The following is a 20502-nucleotide window of genomic DNA, read 5'->3' on the forward strand; positions in this document are numbered from 1 at the left end:
AAATTTCATCCAAAATAAGGCTAGATATATTATTTAAGGTTAAAATAAATGAATTCCCAACAAATTTCAACCTTTTATTTTAAGAGAAGTCTCTCAGAAAACAAAAATAAAAATTTCAAATATCACCAATTACTTTTAAACTGACTTTTTTCCTGTTTCTGTTTGATTTTATCCAGCCTGCCTATTATTGCCTGCTTCTCAACAATTTTCTACATAATGAAAATGAATGTTATATTTTAAAATAAATGAATATGTCCAAAAAAGGAAACAATTAAAAAATATGTGATTATAGGAAAAATTATAGAAATCAACAAATGAAAATAAATATAAATCAGTGTATAAAAAATAGATAAAATATTAATAATGATGAATCTGGACTTTTTAATAATAAAATGTGGGCTATTTTACTGCATTGTATGACCTTTTATCCAATATATGTCAGAGTCATATGGCCTGCAATAGTCTGTACTTTCCTTTTTTTTTATTTCTTTGAAATGGTCTAGCTCCATGGAATATTTTTAAAAATATGCATATTAAGGGATTTAAAAATTTCATGGGCAGAAATTTTACTCTCTACAGACTTTTTCATGCAATTTATCTACATTATGTTTCATTTAATTAATCCGTTATTATAAATAACAACCGTTCTTAGTATTAACAAAAACAAGTAATTGTTAATGGAAACGAGTGATATCGAGTGACAAGTAACTGTTGAATGTAAACAAGTAATTGTTAATGGAAACGAGTTAATATAACCGATCACAGTGTGATAATGACTGTGATCTGTTATTATTAATTATAACTTACTACCTACATGAACTCGCGTATTTATGTATGAAATTATCTTATGTATACCTTTATGTAATGATATATTAGAATAAGATATTTTATGAAATTAAAAATAAAAATTAGATTGATTAAGAAATAATTTAAAGTTTAATTTATAATTTTGGCATCTTAATTATACCATAATAATCAGGATGGTGTTCATCTCTTAGCATCAATTTCTAAGTCTCCTCTATAAATGAATGTGAATGTGTCATGTCATCATTTGACAATCAACACAGCCTACTTTAAGTTCTTGAATTTTGCCAGAAGAAAAGGAAAGTGCAAATTTGCTCAACAAATAACGGTTAAAAGTCCTCAATTAATAATGGATACGGTTCTCAACTAATTACGGATTTTTGACAACAGTACATCAAATACAATCTTATGCTCAAACCACATTTGGAAAAAAAAATGCCATCATATTTATTAATGATTCAGAAAAATATTTTTTTTTCCGCTTTAAAGTTGTGGAATATTGAAGAAAGTGATGAGATATTCTTTATCATTGCATATTTAGATGTTATAGAAGATATGCAAATATTTCTATAACACGGATATTTCTATAACATTTTCTATAACACAGATTCCTGATCTAAGTAAGATACAGTCAATTTTTAGAGAGTAGTGATAAGTAATAGAATGTATATGTATCCTTCCACAATTTAAAAAAAAAAAAAAATGTGATGTAGACATCCAATCTTTCTTACACAATTTGCAAAAATGTCATGTGGGAATAAAATCTTCATTAAAACATATGGTAGCAACACTGACGAAATAGCTCAATATCCAAACAAACGACTCTTTTTAACTCAAACCCCTGCCTATCTATTCATAATCAGTCTTTCTAATGGAATTTCTATTCAGTTAGGCTGTGCATTAATTGCGAAACGGCTTGTAATCATTTAAGCAAATATTTATTATATTTAATAATAGTTTTTTTTATAAGAAAAGTTCCTTTTTGGACTATAAAATCTATTTCCGAAAGAACGTGTACCATTCTTATAGGGGGGGGAATGAAAGTATGTGGATCAAACAGTTTACTGTAGATTCGGTTTCTTAAGAATAAGCCGCAAAATTTAAATTTAGTTAGTTATTTAAATTTAATTTTAGTTTATGAACTCCTGTTCCATACGTAGAAGAAATTCCTTGTAAATATGTGAAAAATGTGTTTTGAATAAAATTAGTAATTTAATTACTAAATTCTAAATTAAAGTAAAATTACTAAATTCTTCGCCAAGTCGCTAAATATTTGCCAATACCTTAGAATATTTGACTATTCATTCAAAATGTATATAAATCTCCCCTCCTTACTAAAATTTTAATTATGCAGGAAAACAATATTACAGATTCGTTGTAGTATTTTGATCTCACAACTTTGTGGGAGCACCCAGTATTTTTTAAACGTCCTTTCTTCTTAGTATCACTAGAATGAAACTTCAGATTTTTGACAAAAAGAAAATAATAATAATAATGATTACTATTATAAATTTTATAAAACAAGCAATATAAAGTAAAAGCTGATTTCGGATTTTTAATGATTTTTAGCAAATAAAAAATCAGTTTGACAATATAAAAATTTATTAAATATACAAAGAAAAAAACTGATCAAGTCCCAAAAAATTTAAAATAATTTATAATAGTAATTTTTTAAATTCTAAAATTACAAATTTATTTATCACTAATATTCAAAGTGTATTTTAGTTTAAAAAGTAATACTGTAGTAAAAGTTTCAAGAAATAAATGAAAGAAAATAATTTTTTAATTCTTTTTACAACCGCAATAATTAATGTCTGAAAAAACACATGCTTTATTATTATAATACTAATAAAATACTAATTGCATTACAACCTGTCTTTTCATTATTAGTATAATCATAAACTAATATAATTCATTTTAATAGAATGAGTCAAGTGAATTCAATACAAATATAACAATAGATAAATATTTTTGAAATTATTACTGATGGAATGTACAATAAATAGTATAGAATATTTTAAAAATATATATAACGATATAGAATATTAATTTATACCAGAAAATGATTTATACTTTATAAGAAATACCTTTTTTTTTCATTTCATATATATATTTATATATTCATTTTGTGTGTGTGTGTGCTGTAAAGCGTTTCTTCTTTTATATGAAAGGCAAAGGTGTCTTATGAGTAAAATGAGTAAAAGGAATATTCTATCATTATATGAAACAGTTCTACTAAAATTTAATGGTAATAAGTTGAAATTAATTTTCTCGCACTTTTCAATCTTGCTATTTTTTCATAATTCGGAAAAATTCTTGTAATAACAATAATTGAAAGGAAATTTTAAATTTCTCATCAAATTAATGAAAATTTTGATATTATTTCAAATTGTGCGTGCATGCGTTTCTTTAAAAAAAGGGGGAAGTCGACAAGATGTATTTTATCATATATTTATTTAAAAAAAAAAAAAAAAAAAAACCTTTTCAAAACGGTTATCAAACATCTCTTGTGCTGCCATCTACTTTCGATAAATGTAACAAATCGTGTGCCAATTTGGCTGTAGTGATAAAATAAGTATATTATATATCAACATATTATTAAATTTAAAAATTTAATATTTCCTTGTTATAAATTATGATAGAAACTTTAAGAAAGGTTAATTCTTATATTTTTTAAAAAATTACATTGAAAACTTCTTTTCATTCATCCTTGCAATTGAGCGCCATCTAAAGGGGAAAATAGAAACAAAAGTGATTTCTGGAAATATTGTATTTGAAAAACATCAATATATTTATAATATATAAATATTTCTGAGGTGAATTAAGAGAAATAAATGTCTTTCTTGGTTTCTATTAAAAATTCACTCTTTTATCTTGTAGTGTTTAGAACTAATTTTTCATATCATTTACATACTCATTATTTACTAAACTGAAAAAAAAAAAAAAAAAAACTTTCTTTTTGCATATATGTGGAGAATTAATTCATCTATTGTATTTAATTTCAAAATTGTGCTTACTTTAATTTAACTTGCTGGCAACTACAAATGAAAAATCTCTAATGAGGAGCTTTTTCATTTGAATGAAAGTAACTAAAAGCCACCAAAATACGGAATAAATGCTCGACCTTAAGTGTTTTTCACAAGAACAGAATCAAAATTATAGATATATCTTTCAATTACATGATACACTAGTATATACATTTAATTTAAGATATTAGAACATCTTCCTCTTTACTTTTGATTTAAGTAATATGGGGAATTTGAAATAGATTTGAATAAAATTTTATGAACACATTAAATTTTAAAACTAAAATTCCCCAAAGGAACCCTCTAACTGGCAACAAAATCAAATCACTTGTTGCAGAATTAAACCCGTATTTTAACGCCATGTGAAAATCACGACCAATTCCAGGAACAAGAGTATGAAAATCGCAGTGTTTCGCAGTTTCATATAAATCTGAGCAGAGGCAGCGCATTGTTTGTGATAAGTTCAATTCTAAAATGTATAGAATGATCCTTTCTTTAGATCAAGGTTATTAAAAGGGATTTATGGATTTCTTTGATAAAACTTAATGTACCATAAATTTCAGTTTTTTTTTCCCTCAAATATGATGTGTTTATCAATAAAATTAAAATCCACCTTACAAAAGAAATATTTCAATTCTGGTAGAATTTCATGTAATCAAAAATAAGTATAAAGGTACTGCCAACTAATCAAACAAAGCAGTTCCATCAATTACTGTTAAAAAATGAAAAAAAAAAAGAAATTAAAAGTTTAAAAACAAGCATCATTACTAAATAGATATGGACTATTATATATTAAAGAACCCATTCATATGACTTTTGCGAGTATCATAGTTATAAACTTAAGAAATTGTAGCCTCGAGTGTTATGGAAAATGATAAAAATAATATTTCTGAATCGAATGATATTTTTTATTGTAACTACTTCGAAAAAAATTGAATAAAGCTGTAATAAATATAATTTAAGTAATTTCCCTCTACTAAAATCAATAAACATTTTGTATTGAATGTAATTATTATAATAAATAATACTGCAAAACTAAATTAACTTTTAAATTTAATCACATATTCAATAATTCTAGTTTTAATAAAGAATTGATAACTAATTCATTTAATTTTATCTAAAAAAGTTAGATTTCTAAATTTTAAAAAAATCTCATTAATAGGAGATAACCATTTTCTTTCCTAGAGGAATATTGAAAGAAATAATGAATTTCCAAATATTTCAACTGAGTTATAAAATGACAATTAGTTTATTATCTGATACTAGAATTTAAAAATGAATTTTTTTTTTCATAAAATATTACAATGTTTCTAAAAGTGCATTATAAATGTAAATGCATCACCCAAACACCTAAAATTAATTTCATCTCTATAAGTACTTGAAGTTCCATTGAGTTGTTTAATATTCAGTTTTTGCACTAAAAATTTATTCATTAGTCACTTTTCATTATTCGGAAAGATTTTTTAAGTACAATTTTACATAAATGGTACTTTAAATGTAGTATTTTTAAATTAGAATCTGTTATAAAGAATGCAATAATATTGTTTTAATTGCCTGTCCTGTTTATTTTTACATGAATTTCCTTAAGTGCAATCAAGTTGTTTGAGATTTGTAAAACCTATTTCAGATAAATTATAATTCTTATTTTATTAAGTAGTGCCATTTCACTTTCTTCCTCCTCATGCAAAATGTGCAATGATTTGAATAATAAATGATGTAGCTTAATTTATTAGTATTATATAAGTATGCTTAACAATGTATTAGCTAGATTGAAGCATACTAATTCAAAGAACTATAAAGCAAATAAAATCATTCAGTAAATTGAATATTACATTTGTTAATAAATACTGCAAAGATTAATGTAAAAATAATTTGGATATTTTTACATCATTGCGAAAGGATAATAAAACTGCACAGTGTTTTCAGTTTCCTTATCTTTCAATTAAAACCTGCAATCGGATGTTAGTCGAAACAAAAATGTCTTGACATTCATAACAGCAAAAAGTAATGTTATGTGTATAAAATTATCTTCATTTTTTTTTTACATTTAAAAAAAGCGGCATCATTAAAAAGATTAAAATATATATAAATGATACAAGGCCTTTATCATGATACCTCTCTATGATGATATTTTTGGAAAATAGTTTTAAAAAACATCAAAGATGCTTTACGAAAACTGCTCCACTAAAATCAAATCAAATAGATTAAAAACTCCTGTATTCGAAATTTACTGAACAATGAAAGTGCTCATAGTTAATTTTTCTTTAAATTTGTTCTTTTGTAAGTATTCTATAATATCTCACACTTTTAAGCTATTTTAGATTTATCAGTTATAGAATATAACAATATATTATATAAAATATAATTTTGGATAACTAAAAAAGATACAAAAGACAAATTATGATGTGAATATATTCATAAATTACAAGTAATGAATAATATATAGCTAAAAATTAATAATAGTTATTACAAATATACAAGTAGGACATGGTTTGTTTATAAAACAATTAAAATTTAAACACAAAAATTTATTTCCAAGCAGTTTGTATTTTTCTACACAATAAAAAAACTAAATGTTTCATTAAAAATTTAATACTACAAGAAAGTATTTATTGATTATATGTAAGTATTATGACTGAAAATTAACTAATATTTAATAAATTTTTAGATAATATTATAATATTGGATAACCCATTTAAAAATTAAAATATTCTTAAAAATGAAGCAAAAATATTAGAAAGAATAAAATCTTACAGGTTTTATATTCTTGAATTCTTTTACAAATGACTGTTTTCCAGCAATATTTGCATCCTAATTTTCTTTTTGATGGCTATTTTTTTTTTCTTCAACTACTTTGTTTTTTATATCTTCATTCTCCTCAAATTCATAATTCAAGTATTCATGAAAAATTCGATTATCTTCCATTTCTAAATAAAAATTAATTAAATTTTCAAGTTAAAAATAAAGATTGTGCAAAAAGACTCATACAAATAAAGTTTTTACAATTCCATTGCTAATACATAAACATGGCATATAACATCAAAAAGAGAAAAGTTTGAATTTCTTACTATGCTTTATAAATTGAACAATAAAGTGTGGGTGATTTTTCTTTCCTGTGAAATTGTAATGTAGATAAAAAACATCTTTACAAGATTTTAATTGAATTTAAATAACTTGCTTTAAAAATTTTTATTGGGAATCATTTAACAAAGAGATTAGAATATGTAATTCAAAGCCAGTGATTAATAAATTATTGGACTTAAATTATATTGGATTGCAAGCTTAAAAACCAAAACTTAATTTTTAAAAAATGTATATCTTGCTTTTATTATTTAGAATAATATTTTGGAATTAAATCAAATATTATTATTATTATTATGAAAATAAATGTCTGCTAGATAAAACACCAATTTTTTTTAAGAATGAATTAATATATTACATTTTAATTATCCTACTTTAATTTAAAATATATACACAATATATATATATATACAAAAAATATATATATTTAAAATATATAATAAAATATATTATAGTATACACAACTGGAAAAATTAAAGTGAATATTTTGGCAAAAAAACTAAGAAGTTTTTTGAAAATTAAAAAAATTTTTAACAGAAAACCATTCGCTCAGTGTAATTATTCTCTATTTCTTATTAATATGCACAACGTGTAAAATGAACAATTTTTTGTAGTGAATTAGTTTCACTGAAGAAATAATCTTGTGTTATCTATTTCATTCATAATTTAAAAGAATTATCTATTTTATTAAAATAAATCAATTGCTATATTATTTGAATATTTTAGGAAGATATTGAAAATTTATTTCAGTTATAACTAAACATATTCTTACAAAGCACATCCAAGATTTTTTATAGAAAATTTTTCACAGAAATATGATTTATTTCAGTTATAGTAAAAGTGTAATAATAAGTTTTTAGATTGCATATTTTAACTGTGCACTATTATATACATAATTTCATCATTATATGCTGAAATAACTTATTTTATGGTATATATTTTGAAAAGTTTAATATTATATAAGGACTTAAGAAATTCATTTATAAAGCAGTGATGTGAAATTTTTGGATATCTTTAGTTGTTATATATGACAATATTTTTAAAAAAAAAATTAAAACAAAAAAATTGAAATTCTATTTAAAATAGAAGCATTTTGTAAAATTCATTAATTTGAACAAAATAATTTCACATGACATATATTTATAAAAAAAAATTATGGTCAGTAAACAAATTCATGATGAGAAATAAAGATGAGTTGCATTACATTTGAAAATACTAAGAATTTAAAAGTATTTTACTCTTTCTTGTATTGAGGAAAGGAAAAGCAATAATTAAAAACCATTGTCATGAATGAAAATAAACAAATGAAAAATGCAGAAATTATTTTATTTCAAAATTAAACTATGGATAGCAAAATAATTAAAGTTCTTCAAATTCCTTTTTAATTAGTGCATTATTCAAACTGGAATGATGAGCTAATATTTTCTATTGACACTAACAAGATAAACAACATTTTTTTTTAAAACTTCAACGTTAAGATAAAGAAGTTTATTTTTCATTAATAATTGTTCCCCTTTTGATAAAAATTACAAAAAAAATCACTTAATAATGATTAAATTCAGTGATTAAAAGAAACTTTAATAAATTCTACTGAAAATTAATGTATTTTAGGAAACATACCACACAGACTAATTAAATTCGCGGATTCACATAATCTTAATAAATACCCAAAATATTATTTCTCCGTAATTAAATTCTTACAAACATTGCCACCACCACACTGAAAATCGGTTTTCATATTTATTAAGAGTAAATATTAATTCCCCATTCAAACTTTTCTTCTCAGAACAAATATTTACTTAATGTTAAAAGTTCAATAAGTTTCCTGAATAAATTGGCAGCATTTTTCGATTTTGGGAATCCCATTTCAATGGATGAGCATAGCACGATCAAAGGATCAGTATTAATTAAATAAAAATTAATTTCATATTTACATTAAATTACCAAAGCCTACTGAAAACGCACAAATATTTTACAAAGAAATTTCAAATCAGTTATGATATAATAGAGGAAATAAACATTATTATTTAAAAGCATGTAGTTAAAATAAAAAAAAAAATTAATTATAGAGAATAAATTATATTTAATAATACAGTAAAATACTCAAACAGATATAATTCTTTAGAAATATTTGTTACTAGTTACATTTAGTAGCTATTACCAAGATGAAAATTCATCGTTTTTTTTTTTTTCAAGCTGTAATAACTTGGAATACAAGATATAAAATGTTCCATTTTCTTAAAGTTATACTAAGTTTAAAATCTAAAAAAAATATTGAATGAAACAAAATAAAATGCGGCTTCAAGGTTTAGCGATAATCTTTATAAATCATTTTTAGGCTAAGATTCATTAAAAAATATCCATCCAGGAAAAACATCTGAATCAATAAAAATATTTTGTTTTAAGGTTGTAATTTGTAGATAGTCTATTATTGTTTAATTTATTTAATAAAAATATGCAACAAATGCACATTCAAAATAAGATATTATCTTAGTCTTATCACAGTCTTATCTTAGAGATTTAAAATTCCCGCGGATTACAATTCAGAATGAAACCACAATGGAAGTAAAAAATAAAGTCGTACGAATATCATTAATTTTTAATCAGAAAATAGAAAGCGCGGACTTAACTTATGATGAAACAAACAAGAGTACATATAATAAATACAATGTGCAATCAGACGAGAAGTTATAATGTGGTGAATATGAATGGACCGCACACAGTGACGCAGCGTTCACTTGCGAACGAATTCACTAATCCGGATACGCAGTATGAACGAATAATTATTATCCATCCACAAAACCTTTTTTTTACAAGGAACCGGCTTCTGACTCTAGAGAAAAAATGTGTCCATATTCCTTAAAAAAGCGTCGGGGTATTCTGTTCATAAGAAGGTCTATTCTGTAACCATAATGTTTTTTAAGTTTGTTTCTATCTGGTGTTTCAAAAATAACCGGTATATTTCAAAAATCAATAAAAACTAAACAGGCAGCGATAGAAATATACCGTCTGTTGCAATATGCTTCTGACAACAGTAAATTTTCAGGCAGACAAACTTACGAAATATGTTACAATTTACAACAACAGATGGCGCTGCAGGCGATTTGAAAGATATAGAAGAAAACGCAGTCTGAGTTCGCCATTCTGTAAGTCGTCTTTCTGCTTTAAGCGTGTGCTGTTCACAGACTGCAAGTTTGTTGTAAAAAAATGGTTTATTCCTTAGAACAAAGGATTTTTCTGGTGTTAGAATTCCTCCGCGCAGAACACAGTGTTGTTGCAACAAGAAGAAGTTTTCAAAGAAAGTTTAATGTAACCAAAGAGCCGAAAAGCGATACAATAAAGGATCTGTTTGAAAAATTTTGAAATCGCTAGGCATGAACCCCTGTGACTTCTTTCTGTGGGGACACTTGAAAGATCAGGTGAACCGGCACAATCCGGAAACAATTGAACAACTGAAGCAATACGTCTGTTCTGCATGTGAAGCCATCCCGCCTGAGACGTTTACATCAGTTTCTGCTCATTCATTCACGAGTTTCTGCACGCCATGTTATTGCTTGATATGGTGGATATTTGGAAAATATCGTAGTTTAAATTTTTACTGCAGCGCCATCTGTTGTTGAAAATTGTAACTAATTTCGCAAGTTTTCTGCCTGAAAATTCAGTAAATTTTCAGTAAATTCTCCCGAGCATATTGCAACAAACGGTGTATTTTTATCGCTGCCCATTTAGTTTTTATTGATTTTTGAAATATACTGGTCATTTTTGAAACACCCGGAATAAATAAAACTTGTTATTCTTTTTTTCTTTTTTTTTTAATTTTTCAATAACGTAGCAATGTGGTTATGAATGAGGGCAACACAGTGATGCTGCGTTCACTTGCTAACGAATTTAAGGGATCCGGATACGCAAATTCAAAGAAAATAATAAAATCTTTCGCTAACCATTTTCCAAGGACTCGGCTTTTGACCCTGGTTGCGTGGACCTCGTTTTCTTTAGAAAAGGGGGAAATGTTGAATTTTAGGAAAACAAGAGGGAAGATGCAAAGGGTTTGTTTATTTGAATAAAAGTTGCGATTTCAATTTTAAACTCTCTTAATAAAACAAATTAGAAAATTAAAGTACTGGGACAAATAAAATTAAAACATCTTAATTATTAAAGGAAAATCCTATTATAACTATAAAAAAACCCTTAATTGACAATTTTTTCTTCATTATTAAATGAATGTTTGATCGTTTTTAAATTTTTAATTAATTCTCAATCATTTATCTGAAACAAACCTTTATCATATGTTCTGTTTGATTTTGTTTATTAAATAAATAGTTCTGGAATATGCTGCCATTATTATGCTTTATATTATGTTATTGTTATAAAACACCTGGAATACTATGAGAAAATAAAATGCTTCTTGGATTATGCTTTGTTTAAAACTTTTCATTGAAAATTTAAAAAAAAAAAAAAAAACGACTCGACAGTAATTAAGAATTTTGTTTTAATGACATATTTTTGTAATATCAGAGTTTTTTTTTTCCTTGATATTTATAAAAATTCAGGGAGTGTGATTTTGATAGTCAGTGATAAACCGAGTTGCAGGTAGATATTAAAAGTGTTTAATTATTAAGGCATTTATTAACTCACAGTTTAGCCCTCTTTCTTGGAGTTATGCTACACGAAACTTTATATATCAATGTAGAAACTAAATTTGAAAGTTGCTGATGAGTTGATGAGGTGTAAAGAGTTAAGTCAAGTGTTTGAGGGTTAAACATGTGCTTGGCAAATTTAGACAAAATTCATAAAGCTGATGATAAAATGAAAATGGAATATTTTTTTATCGTTTGTTTAAATTTTGCAAAAAATAGAAAAAATTATTAAATGTGCACTATAGTTTACAGTGTTACAATGCTGTTTAATATTCAGAACTACGGCGTATAATATGGACTTAATCCTGTACAATATTGGAACTATACACTGGTCTTTAAAACAAAAGTCTTAAATTCTACATTGTTTTAATATTGTAAAATAATATTATCCAATATTGTTTTTCAAATTTAAAATATTGTCAGCGACTTGCATATGACAAAGAAAATTTTTGTCAAATTGTCGTTTTACCTTCATGAAAAAAAAAAAAAAATAGAAGTGTTATTTTTTACTCAGTTCTTTCAAAACAAATTATTCTAGTTCATATTTAAGAAAATATCACATTTTTATCATTAACTAATCTTTAACTGAATTATAGATTTAACATTTATTTTTATCCATAAAGTTCTCTTTTATTAATTGATTTTTTATAAATTTATTAATCGTATTTGTTTTTCTACTACTGGACAAATGGCATGAATAATAAGATAATACTAATATATAAAATCGGCTTATTTCGATAATTCAATCAAAATCAACTTTTGTTTGATATGTTTTCTTTGTTTTGATAACTGAATAGTATATTGAATTATCCATAATAATTTAAATCACCCATTACTTCTAAAAAAATATATACTATTTAATACATTTTTTATTCGTTATAAGGAATGCGCTCAAATATTATATATTTTGATCAATTCTAATTGTTCTTATATTTTATTTGAGCACTTTGAATATTATGAATTTTTATTTATCTCATTAAACGCCTTTTTTAACTTTTAAAAACTTTTCTGACTCAAATGGGCCTTATATTACAAAGATTATTTTTCAACACATGAATTATCCTTCTAAGATTATCATTTCAAAATGCAGACCCCTCCTCCAAAAATAAATTATTTATTGTCTATAAATATCATGCATGCTGTATCAAATATTAAAGGTTAGATGAAATTAATTAATAAAAAAATCTGTTTGATTTTAGTAAAATCCTATGATAAAAAATTTACTCTGAATTTTTGCTTATATGAGAAAATACTTTCTAGAATTTCCCAGTAATTTTTGCGGCAAAAATGGGCCGTGAAATATCGTTGCTAGATTAATTTTATGTATCATTTTGCTAAAGGGCTTTATGATTTCTAAACAAAAATCCAAAGTAAAATAAATGCACTGTTAAGAAAAATGTACAAAATATTTATTTTTCATATTAATTACATATAAATAAGTGTACTCTCACAAATATCACAAAAGAACAATCAATGATTCCATTCACAAATAACATATCTTTTTCGATGTAAAATATTCATACATATGTTCGAATATACATTCCATGGATAATTATCTGAATATAATTGATGAATATGAAGAAACCGTTCAGTGAAGAAACTAAATTGTTATTTTTTAGAAATGTGTATATACAATTGGACTCTCAGGCATGATTTATGATGGCGTATGAAAATGGAATAACAAAACAGAAAAAATAAACATGAAATACTTTGAAGAAAATATTAAAGTTCGCCATCTTATAAATGGTATTAATCCTTCTTACTTTCATAATATGGGAATTTAAAAAGTGTCATATTAAACTAATTTATTCTATTGGCAATCTCGATGCCTAGATAATACTATTGTAGATTTAGAGACAGTGACTCGAAATTTTTTTTAGCAATGAGCTTTTCTGTTGAGCAAGGAAATAGTTATAAGTTTCAGAACAAAAAAGATTACTAAAACAGAATAAGAAATTTACTAGTATCAAACTAGATACTATAAATGTAGTAGTATCGAACTAAATACTACAAATTTACTAGTACCAAAAAAAAAATCTATAAAAAAACAATTTGGAGAAATTAAACTTTTTAATGCAATTCATATAATTAAAAGTATAAATAGATAATAATCTGGCGACAGTATTGTTTACAATTAGTTATGGTTCTGACAAAACATTAAAAAAGAAAAAAGGGAGAAAACTGTACACTAGAAATTTTTAAAACGATTTTTGCTTTTTTTGGATGAATTGGAAGTATTTTCCAAGTGTGCCATTATATCCAAACAACGTTGTTACTGTGAAAATTGTTAATAGCAAAGAGTCAGAAATAAAAAAAGGTGATATTAAGTTATATGAAGACATCAAAAATATAATTTTGTATGAGACTAAAGTACAGTCCATGGAACTGAAATGAAGCAAATTATGTTAAATAGAGATGAATTTTTCAATTTCATAATTACAATGTTTGGAAATCTAATATCTAAACATTTAAGCAATCATACTTAAATACTAATAATAAAAATTTTGGAAATTTATTTACATTGTAGTTAATACATAAATAATGCCGCAATTCTGAAAACTGTGTTTATTTCAAAGCGCGTAAGTCCATAAAAAATTGTGCGATTTGTAGCTGAAAAATATAGCAAATCCATATCAACAAACTAAGCTTTGGATAATTTCTTAGTAAGGTTTACATTAAGGTTGTCAAACTCACGTCAATAATGAACATTGTTGGATGCCAGAAAAAATAACAGTACAATATCAAGATTTTAAATAATATTTTTGAAGATTTTAAATCTCGAAAGACAAGTTTCATGTGTCATTTTCGTTTTTTCCGCTGATATAGAAGTAGTACCTAATCATATACAAATGAGGAAATCAAGATCTAATATTGCTTACATTTGAAGGGAACAATCTGTGAAATTCGATCTGCTTTTTATCAATATCTGCGAGTGAAGTATGCAAAGCTTAGAAACTGGCATATGAATTATTTTTATTTTCGGAAGCAGTTGACGGTACTAAAATTCTTCTGTTCTAAATTCTGTGAGATTAACGACTGAAGGGGGCATGACAGGGTTCCCATTTTTAATGACAAAACACCTCAAGACTTTCCAAAAAAAATTTATAAAAATTCAAGGATCATAAAAATTACACATTTAAAATATAAAAATGCAAATGATAAATTTAAATCAAAAATTTTTACATTAAAATTCAACTGTACTTTTACTAAATTGTTTGCTATTTTGAGATGTTTAAGGGAAGAGACACCTGTTATGTTTAACGTGCAGTCAATAAGCCAGATACTACTAGATGCTGGTTTGACACAAACAATTATTGGTTGCACAAATATATCCATAATTTTAAGACAAAACTTAGCAACAAATCAATTTTCTCTTCTCTTCCAAAAAAATAATGAGCTTATATTTAGTCAATTTTTGAAGGACTCTTCAAGAACCTAGCGAAAAACAAAATACTTTTCGGGACCCAGAATACAGCAAAATAAAATTCAAGGGGTTTTTCAGGAATTATCAAGGATCGTGAAACTCTGCATACACCTTGGTTCAGATTTAAAAGCAATAACAAGAACAAGATAATCATTGATTTAGGAAGAAGGTATCTGAAAAAAGATGTCATGTGTCAAAAAAAAAAAAACACTAATAGCGTTGCTTCGATTTTTCTTTAATAATGTGCTTTCTAATTAAACTATCGTTTTTAGATTTAAAAAAAAATCTTAATATTTGTTCCCTTTTTGTACTAAGGCATCTATTTAGGCTCATTTTATTTGACATACACCAACAGTTGAGTTTGACACCCTTGAATTACATCATTTAATACACATCCAAAAAATGTATCTTTCCCAAGCTTTCGGTTTGAAGAATTGGGATTTTTTTTAAGAAACGAATTTAAGACAACGTTGCACATGTTCATTAACCTCTCCTATTCTCCCCTGCAGCCTTCCAGAAACTTCTTCAGCCCTTTCTACGGGGGCGAAGAGGGGTTCCAGCTGTGTTACTAAATCCAACAAGATGCGTCCAGCCTGCCCGGTTTGATGCAACCACCGCACCCTCTCAATAGTGGATCTTCTGAAAAGACAGGTGGAGTTGAGCATCTGCTGATGGAAGGCCAAGAATCGACCATCTTGTCCGGCTGGGCCATACAGAAGAGAATAGCTGTCCAAAAGTCCACTTTCGTTGTCAATGAGCCAGAGCCCACCGTCAATTTTCGAGCGGACAAGATTATGGATTGTTTCTTGCATGATTGATGGTTTTTTTTCTTTGTCAGCTGCGTCCTGCATGCTAGCAACTCTAAAGAAAAAAGAAAATCAACAATTTATTTTTGATATCACCAAATGTCATTGAACAGTTATTTGTTATAAATATTTGTAGTGGATTAGAGATTTCAAATGCATTTCCGCATCTTTAATGAATTTATGAGGCAATGTTACGAGTTACATTACTTTTCATTCTGACTTCACTGACCTTTACTTCTTTACTGACCAAACAAAGAAGAGGGGGGGGGGTGGAGACAGAGGTATTGGGAATACTTCAAACAAGAAACTTCAGCAGAACAAATACAAATTCAAAAAATAATAATAAGCAAATAATAATAAGCAATTTTGGAATTTATTACTCATTCTGGTTTTCAATATTTGTCGAACTGCTCTCATAACATATTCGACTGAAACAGCTTCATCTTTTACAAAAAAACACAGAAGATGATGTTTTATTTTTATTGAATTTAATCATTTGTATTAAATGGATGATAATACAACTTTCCTTGACTTTTTTCAATCATCTTTAAAAAAGTCATTGTTTTTCGAACTGCTCTCGTAGTATGTTCGAACGAAACAGGTACACTTGTTACAAACACTAAACACAGAGAATCCTGACACTCTTCTTTTTATGTTGAATAATTATAGAAGAAAATAGTGTTTTATTTTTATCGAATTTATCATTTGCGTTAAATGGATAATAATACATCTTTTGAATGCCTTTGGTCTCGATTTTTAGTCAAATGCATTTCGTAAATAACTTCGGTTCTTTTTAACTTAATTCTTGTTTTATCTATAATATTGCTTTCATAAAATTGAATTCCAAATCTTTATTTTGGTTATTTTATTTTTGAAACATTTTATTACATTCCTCCATTCGTTAAATGCAGCATAGAAAAACCTTCCTCCAGCTGTTAAGGCAAAGGCAGCTTGATTTTTACTTCTATAAGTTAGATCATCGGAACAATTTTAAAAGAAGAATTTATCTTCAAAATGAATTATCAACTGCTTGATAAACACAAAATCTTACCTGTCATAATTTCCTGTAATGTAATCGAAGATAATGAGATCGCTCCACTGTAGTAATTCCACTAATTTTTTCACCGGTAATGTAAGTAACTCTCCATTATTAGCAGAAAGGATCTCATTATGCATTAGAGATGACAGTAATAAAGATGGTAATTTGTCTCTAAAATAAACATGAAAATAATTTTAATAAGACAGTAAATAAATTATTTTTTTTATATTAAAGAAATTACTGTTTCTTTACATAAAGAAAGAATTTCTGAATATCCATTATATAAACTATCCAATGATTAAATTATGTATACCACCAAAGTGATAATTTATTATAATTTACATACAATCAGTCAATAATTCAGTTTGTGTTTCATTAGTATTTAGAATTAATATTTAATAACAGATCTTCTTTTTTGGGGGAATAAATCATTTTGCAATATATATATATATATATATATATATATATATATATATATATATATATATATATATATATATGTATATATATATATAATTATCAGTTACAATTTACTGGTAAATAAAAGAATGAAATGTAACTAATTTAAGAAGCATCGATATAAAGTCGCAAAAATTCTGGTGGATAGTTAAAATGTTGTCATTTATAAGTTAAACACAATGAAAACATGCTCCTTAAAAATTTTAGCATAGATTTAAAAGTCTGATGCAGTGTTACCCCTGACTACTTATTCTAGAGATTTAATCAGACAGCATGGCATCTCAGCAAATATTGAGGACAGCCATTTCAACGTATTGATTTTAGAGTATTATTATACCTGGGGCTGTTGGAGAAGAATGCTCTAACAAGAAGTTCAAAAGACGCGCCGAAGTAAAAGAAGTACATTAACAATATTTACTGAAGTAGGAGGACTATAAAGATTCTAGTGTAGGTTTCTTAAAAATTTAAATTGAAACGGGCAGCAGCACTGCTTATACAAATGTACCACCATGGCCTTGTCATTTAAAAAAAAAAAAAAAAAAAAAAAAAACTTTTCACTCTTTAGTTACGTCACAGTCAGTTGAATATAAAAATCAAAATCAAATCAGGCGGAACATTTTTGAAAGTTTTTTTTAAAAGTCCATGCACTTACCTTTCCAAATTTTCAATCCACTGAATTAAAGCTACAGTAGAATTATTGTCCCATTTTGAAGCCATAAGATTCTGCTTTACATTCTGTCTGTTCCACTGTCCCCGGAAATCTTTCACGGCTGATAAAGCAACAGCGGGAACATTGGTGATGCCCAACAATCGAGCCAAGTAGAAGGACAAAACTTCTCCTGCAAAAAAATGTGCAATGTAATTCTGTATTGTTTTGTAATCCACAGATGATAATATGTTTTTTTTTTGTTTTTTTTTATAAAAATTCTCTGTAAATCCAAAATATGAGCAAAATTTTCAAAATCCACTGAATAAATAAAAAAATTTTCGCAACAAATTTCTTCGAACAAAATGTTTAAAAGTACTGCATTTATTTTTGAATTGAAATAAAATGCAATTTTCATATTATTTCTTCTTTTTTTTTTGTTCTTGAAGATTAATAGGTAGAGCTTTTTATCTCTTAACCCTTTAAAGGGCCATTTTTTTCTAGTCATATTATGTTAAAATATTTTTAAGCTTGAAATTAGATTAAGAAAAGGGATTCATTTAGCTTATTAGATAAATTTAATTTGATTAATTAATTAATTTGGTAAATTAATAACTAAGTAACAAATCAAGACACATCATTTTGTGAGATAAAGTACTAAAGCATCTAAGTCTCTGTCTTTCTAAAAAAAATTGTCAGAACTTTTACCAACCTACATAAATTCATACAAAGATTGATAAATTTGGTGGGAAGCATACTTCTCACTGCCCTAGAAAGGATTAACTGATTAATTTTCTCTTCAATCAAACTACTAGATGACATCTTCATGTGTTTTCACAGAATTCTACATTTCAAATTCCCAAGTTCGAAAACGGTTTTTTGGAATTTTACCTGTTTGTCTATGAATACGATAATTCAAAACATTTTTGAACGAAAAGATTGAAATTTAATACGAGATTTTTTTTTATCAAATTTGCAGATTTCTCTCAAATTTCGAACGAAATTCATTCAGACGAGGATTGATTGTCAGTCTGATTGCAAGTCATCACGACAGCTACAACATAAAAATAGTTGATAAATAAAACTTGACATAGATTTAGCATCTGAAGTTTAGAACCAAATAAAAAAAAATGAAGCTTAGTTAAAGTTTAGAACCAAATTGTTAACCAATGTATTGACCCTCTTTCAGTCTGTACATTCTCAGAGATGTAAAAGCGATAACTCAAAAATGCCGCAATTTACATAATCGAAATGTGGTTTGTGACCTATAATTTTTTAAATTGTCGTTTTCTGCTGAATTTTGGTTTCAATCGGTTTCTTCACTATATTATGAAAAAAAAAAAAAAAAAAAAAACAAAAAAAAAAAAAAAACCTCAAGCGCTTGACCTTGAAAATCAAATTTCAGCACGCGTGGAATCTATAGACTTATCAAAAATACAAGGGAAGGGATTAGTATTTTACTTAGGGAGTGATCAAGAAAGTCTCGAAGTGATCCTTTATGCAGGTTACCTTCGATATGGTACTAATGCACATGAAATTTGATATAATTCAAAGAATATTCATGATTGAAAATAAGAAGAGAAGTCAAAGAATATTCATGATTGAAAATAAGAAGAGAATTCAAAGAGCATTCATGATTGAAAATAAGAAGAGAATTCAAGAATATTCATGATTGGAAATAAGAAAAATTCAAAGAATATGCATGGTTTGAAAGTTTGAAGATTGCTAAAATAAATAAAATGTCATTTTTGTTACATTAAGCTGCAGATTTACTCATTAAGATGCAAAGATATAACATATAGTATTATTTCAACTACATAAGAACTTACCTTGAACCAGATATTGGTGTGGTGCCCTATACCTAGCACAAGCTTTGGAGTTATCATCGAAAACGACGAACTGATTTTTAGGCCTTCCGCATCGGTTCCACGTGGGCGCTTCCACTCGTTTAACTCGGGAAGCGCGGAGTTTCAATAGAGCGGCTTGAGCTTCGGAATCTTCAAGCCCTAAGAGAACAGATGAAAATTAACACACATGAAATAATAACCTTTCAACATGAATTATTCATGATTAACATGATTAATAATACATGGAAAATAACCTTTCTTTTTTGCAAAAACAATGTTTCATTGCAAAACAATGTTTAAGAAGGACACATGCATTAAGTTTCTATCTATGTATATATGAAGCATTAAAGATGAATACAGTAAAATTTCTTGTAGCCAGGCTTTAAAAAATAGGCAATATCATTACAATAACGGTTCAGTTTCGAGATTCAAATTTACATCCGAAATTTAGCAGTATGAGATAGAATAAAACTATGAGATGGATTAGAGAAAAATAAAAGCTCAGGTTTGAATAAATTTTAGAATTCTGTTCCCGTCATACTATCTCTTGATGATGATAAAATAATTAAGCATGTGTTGGAAAAGAAGAAAGACATTACGAAGAGAGAGACTGCGTCCTAGCATAGGGGTAGCGCGTCTTCCCGTGACGGGAACGTCCTGCATTCGAGTCCCGATTCGGGCATGGTTGTTCTTCATCTGTTCTATCTCTGAGATGTGTGAATGTTCCCCTCTG

General features: G+C 26.5%; 1 protein-coding gene across 3 annotated transcripts in view; it reads right to left on the bottom strand.

The window, feature by feature from the left end:
- Positions 1–12940: 12940 nt before the first annotated feature.
- The window catches only part of LOC129978599 (four-jointed box protein 1-like), a 53243-nt gene continuing 45681 nt past the window's right edge, over positions 12941–20502 (bottom strand). For all 3 annotated transcript variants that reach the window (XM_056090648.1, XM_056090649.1, XM_056090650.1), the window contains exons 4-7: positions 19752–19928; positions 17929–18115; positions 16830–16988; positions 12941–15833 (exon numbers count right to left, since the gene is read on the bottom strand). In XM_056090648.1, the coding sequence (XP_055946623.1) occupies positions 15419–15833; positions 16830–16988; positions 17929–18115; positions 19752–19928 (938 nt within the window). In that variant the 3' untranslated portion in view covers positions 12941–15418. The remainder of the gene's footprint in view (positions 15834–16829; positions 16989–17928; positions 18116–19751; positions 19929–20502) is intronic.

The sequence above is a fragment of the Argiope bruennichi genome, chromosome 1 (assembly GCF_947563725.1).
Source record: "Argiope bruennichi chromosome 1, qqArgBrue1.1, whole genome shotgun sequence".
Lineage (NCBI taxonomy): Eukaryota > Metazoa > Arthropoda > Arachnida > Araneae > Araneidae > Argiope > Argiope bruennichi.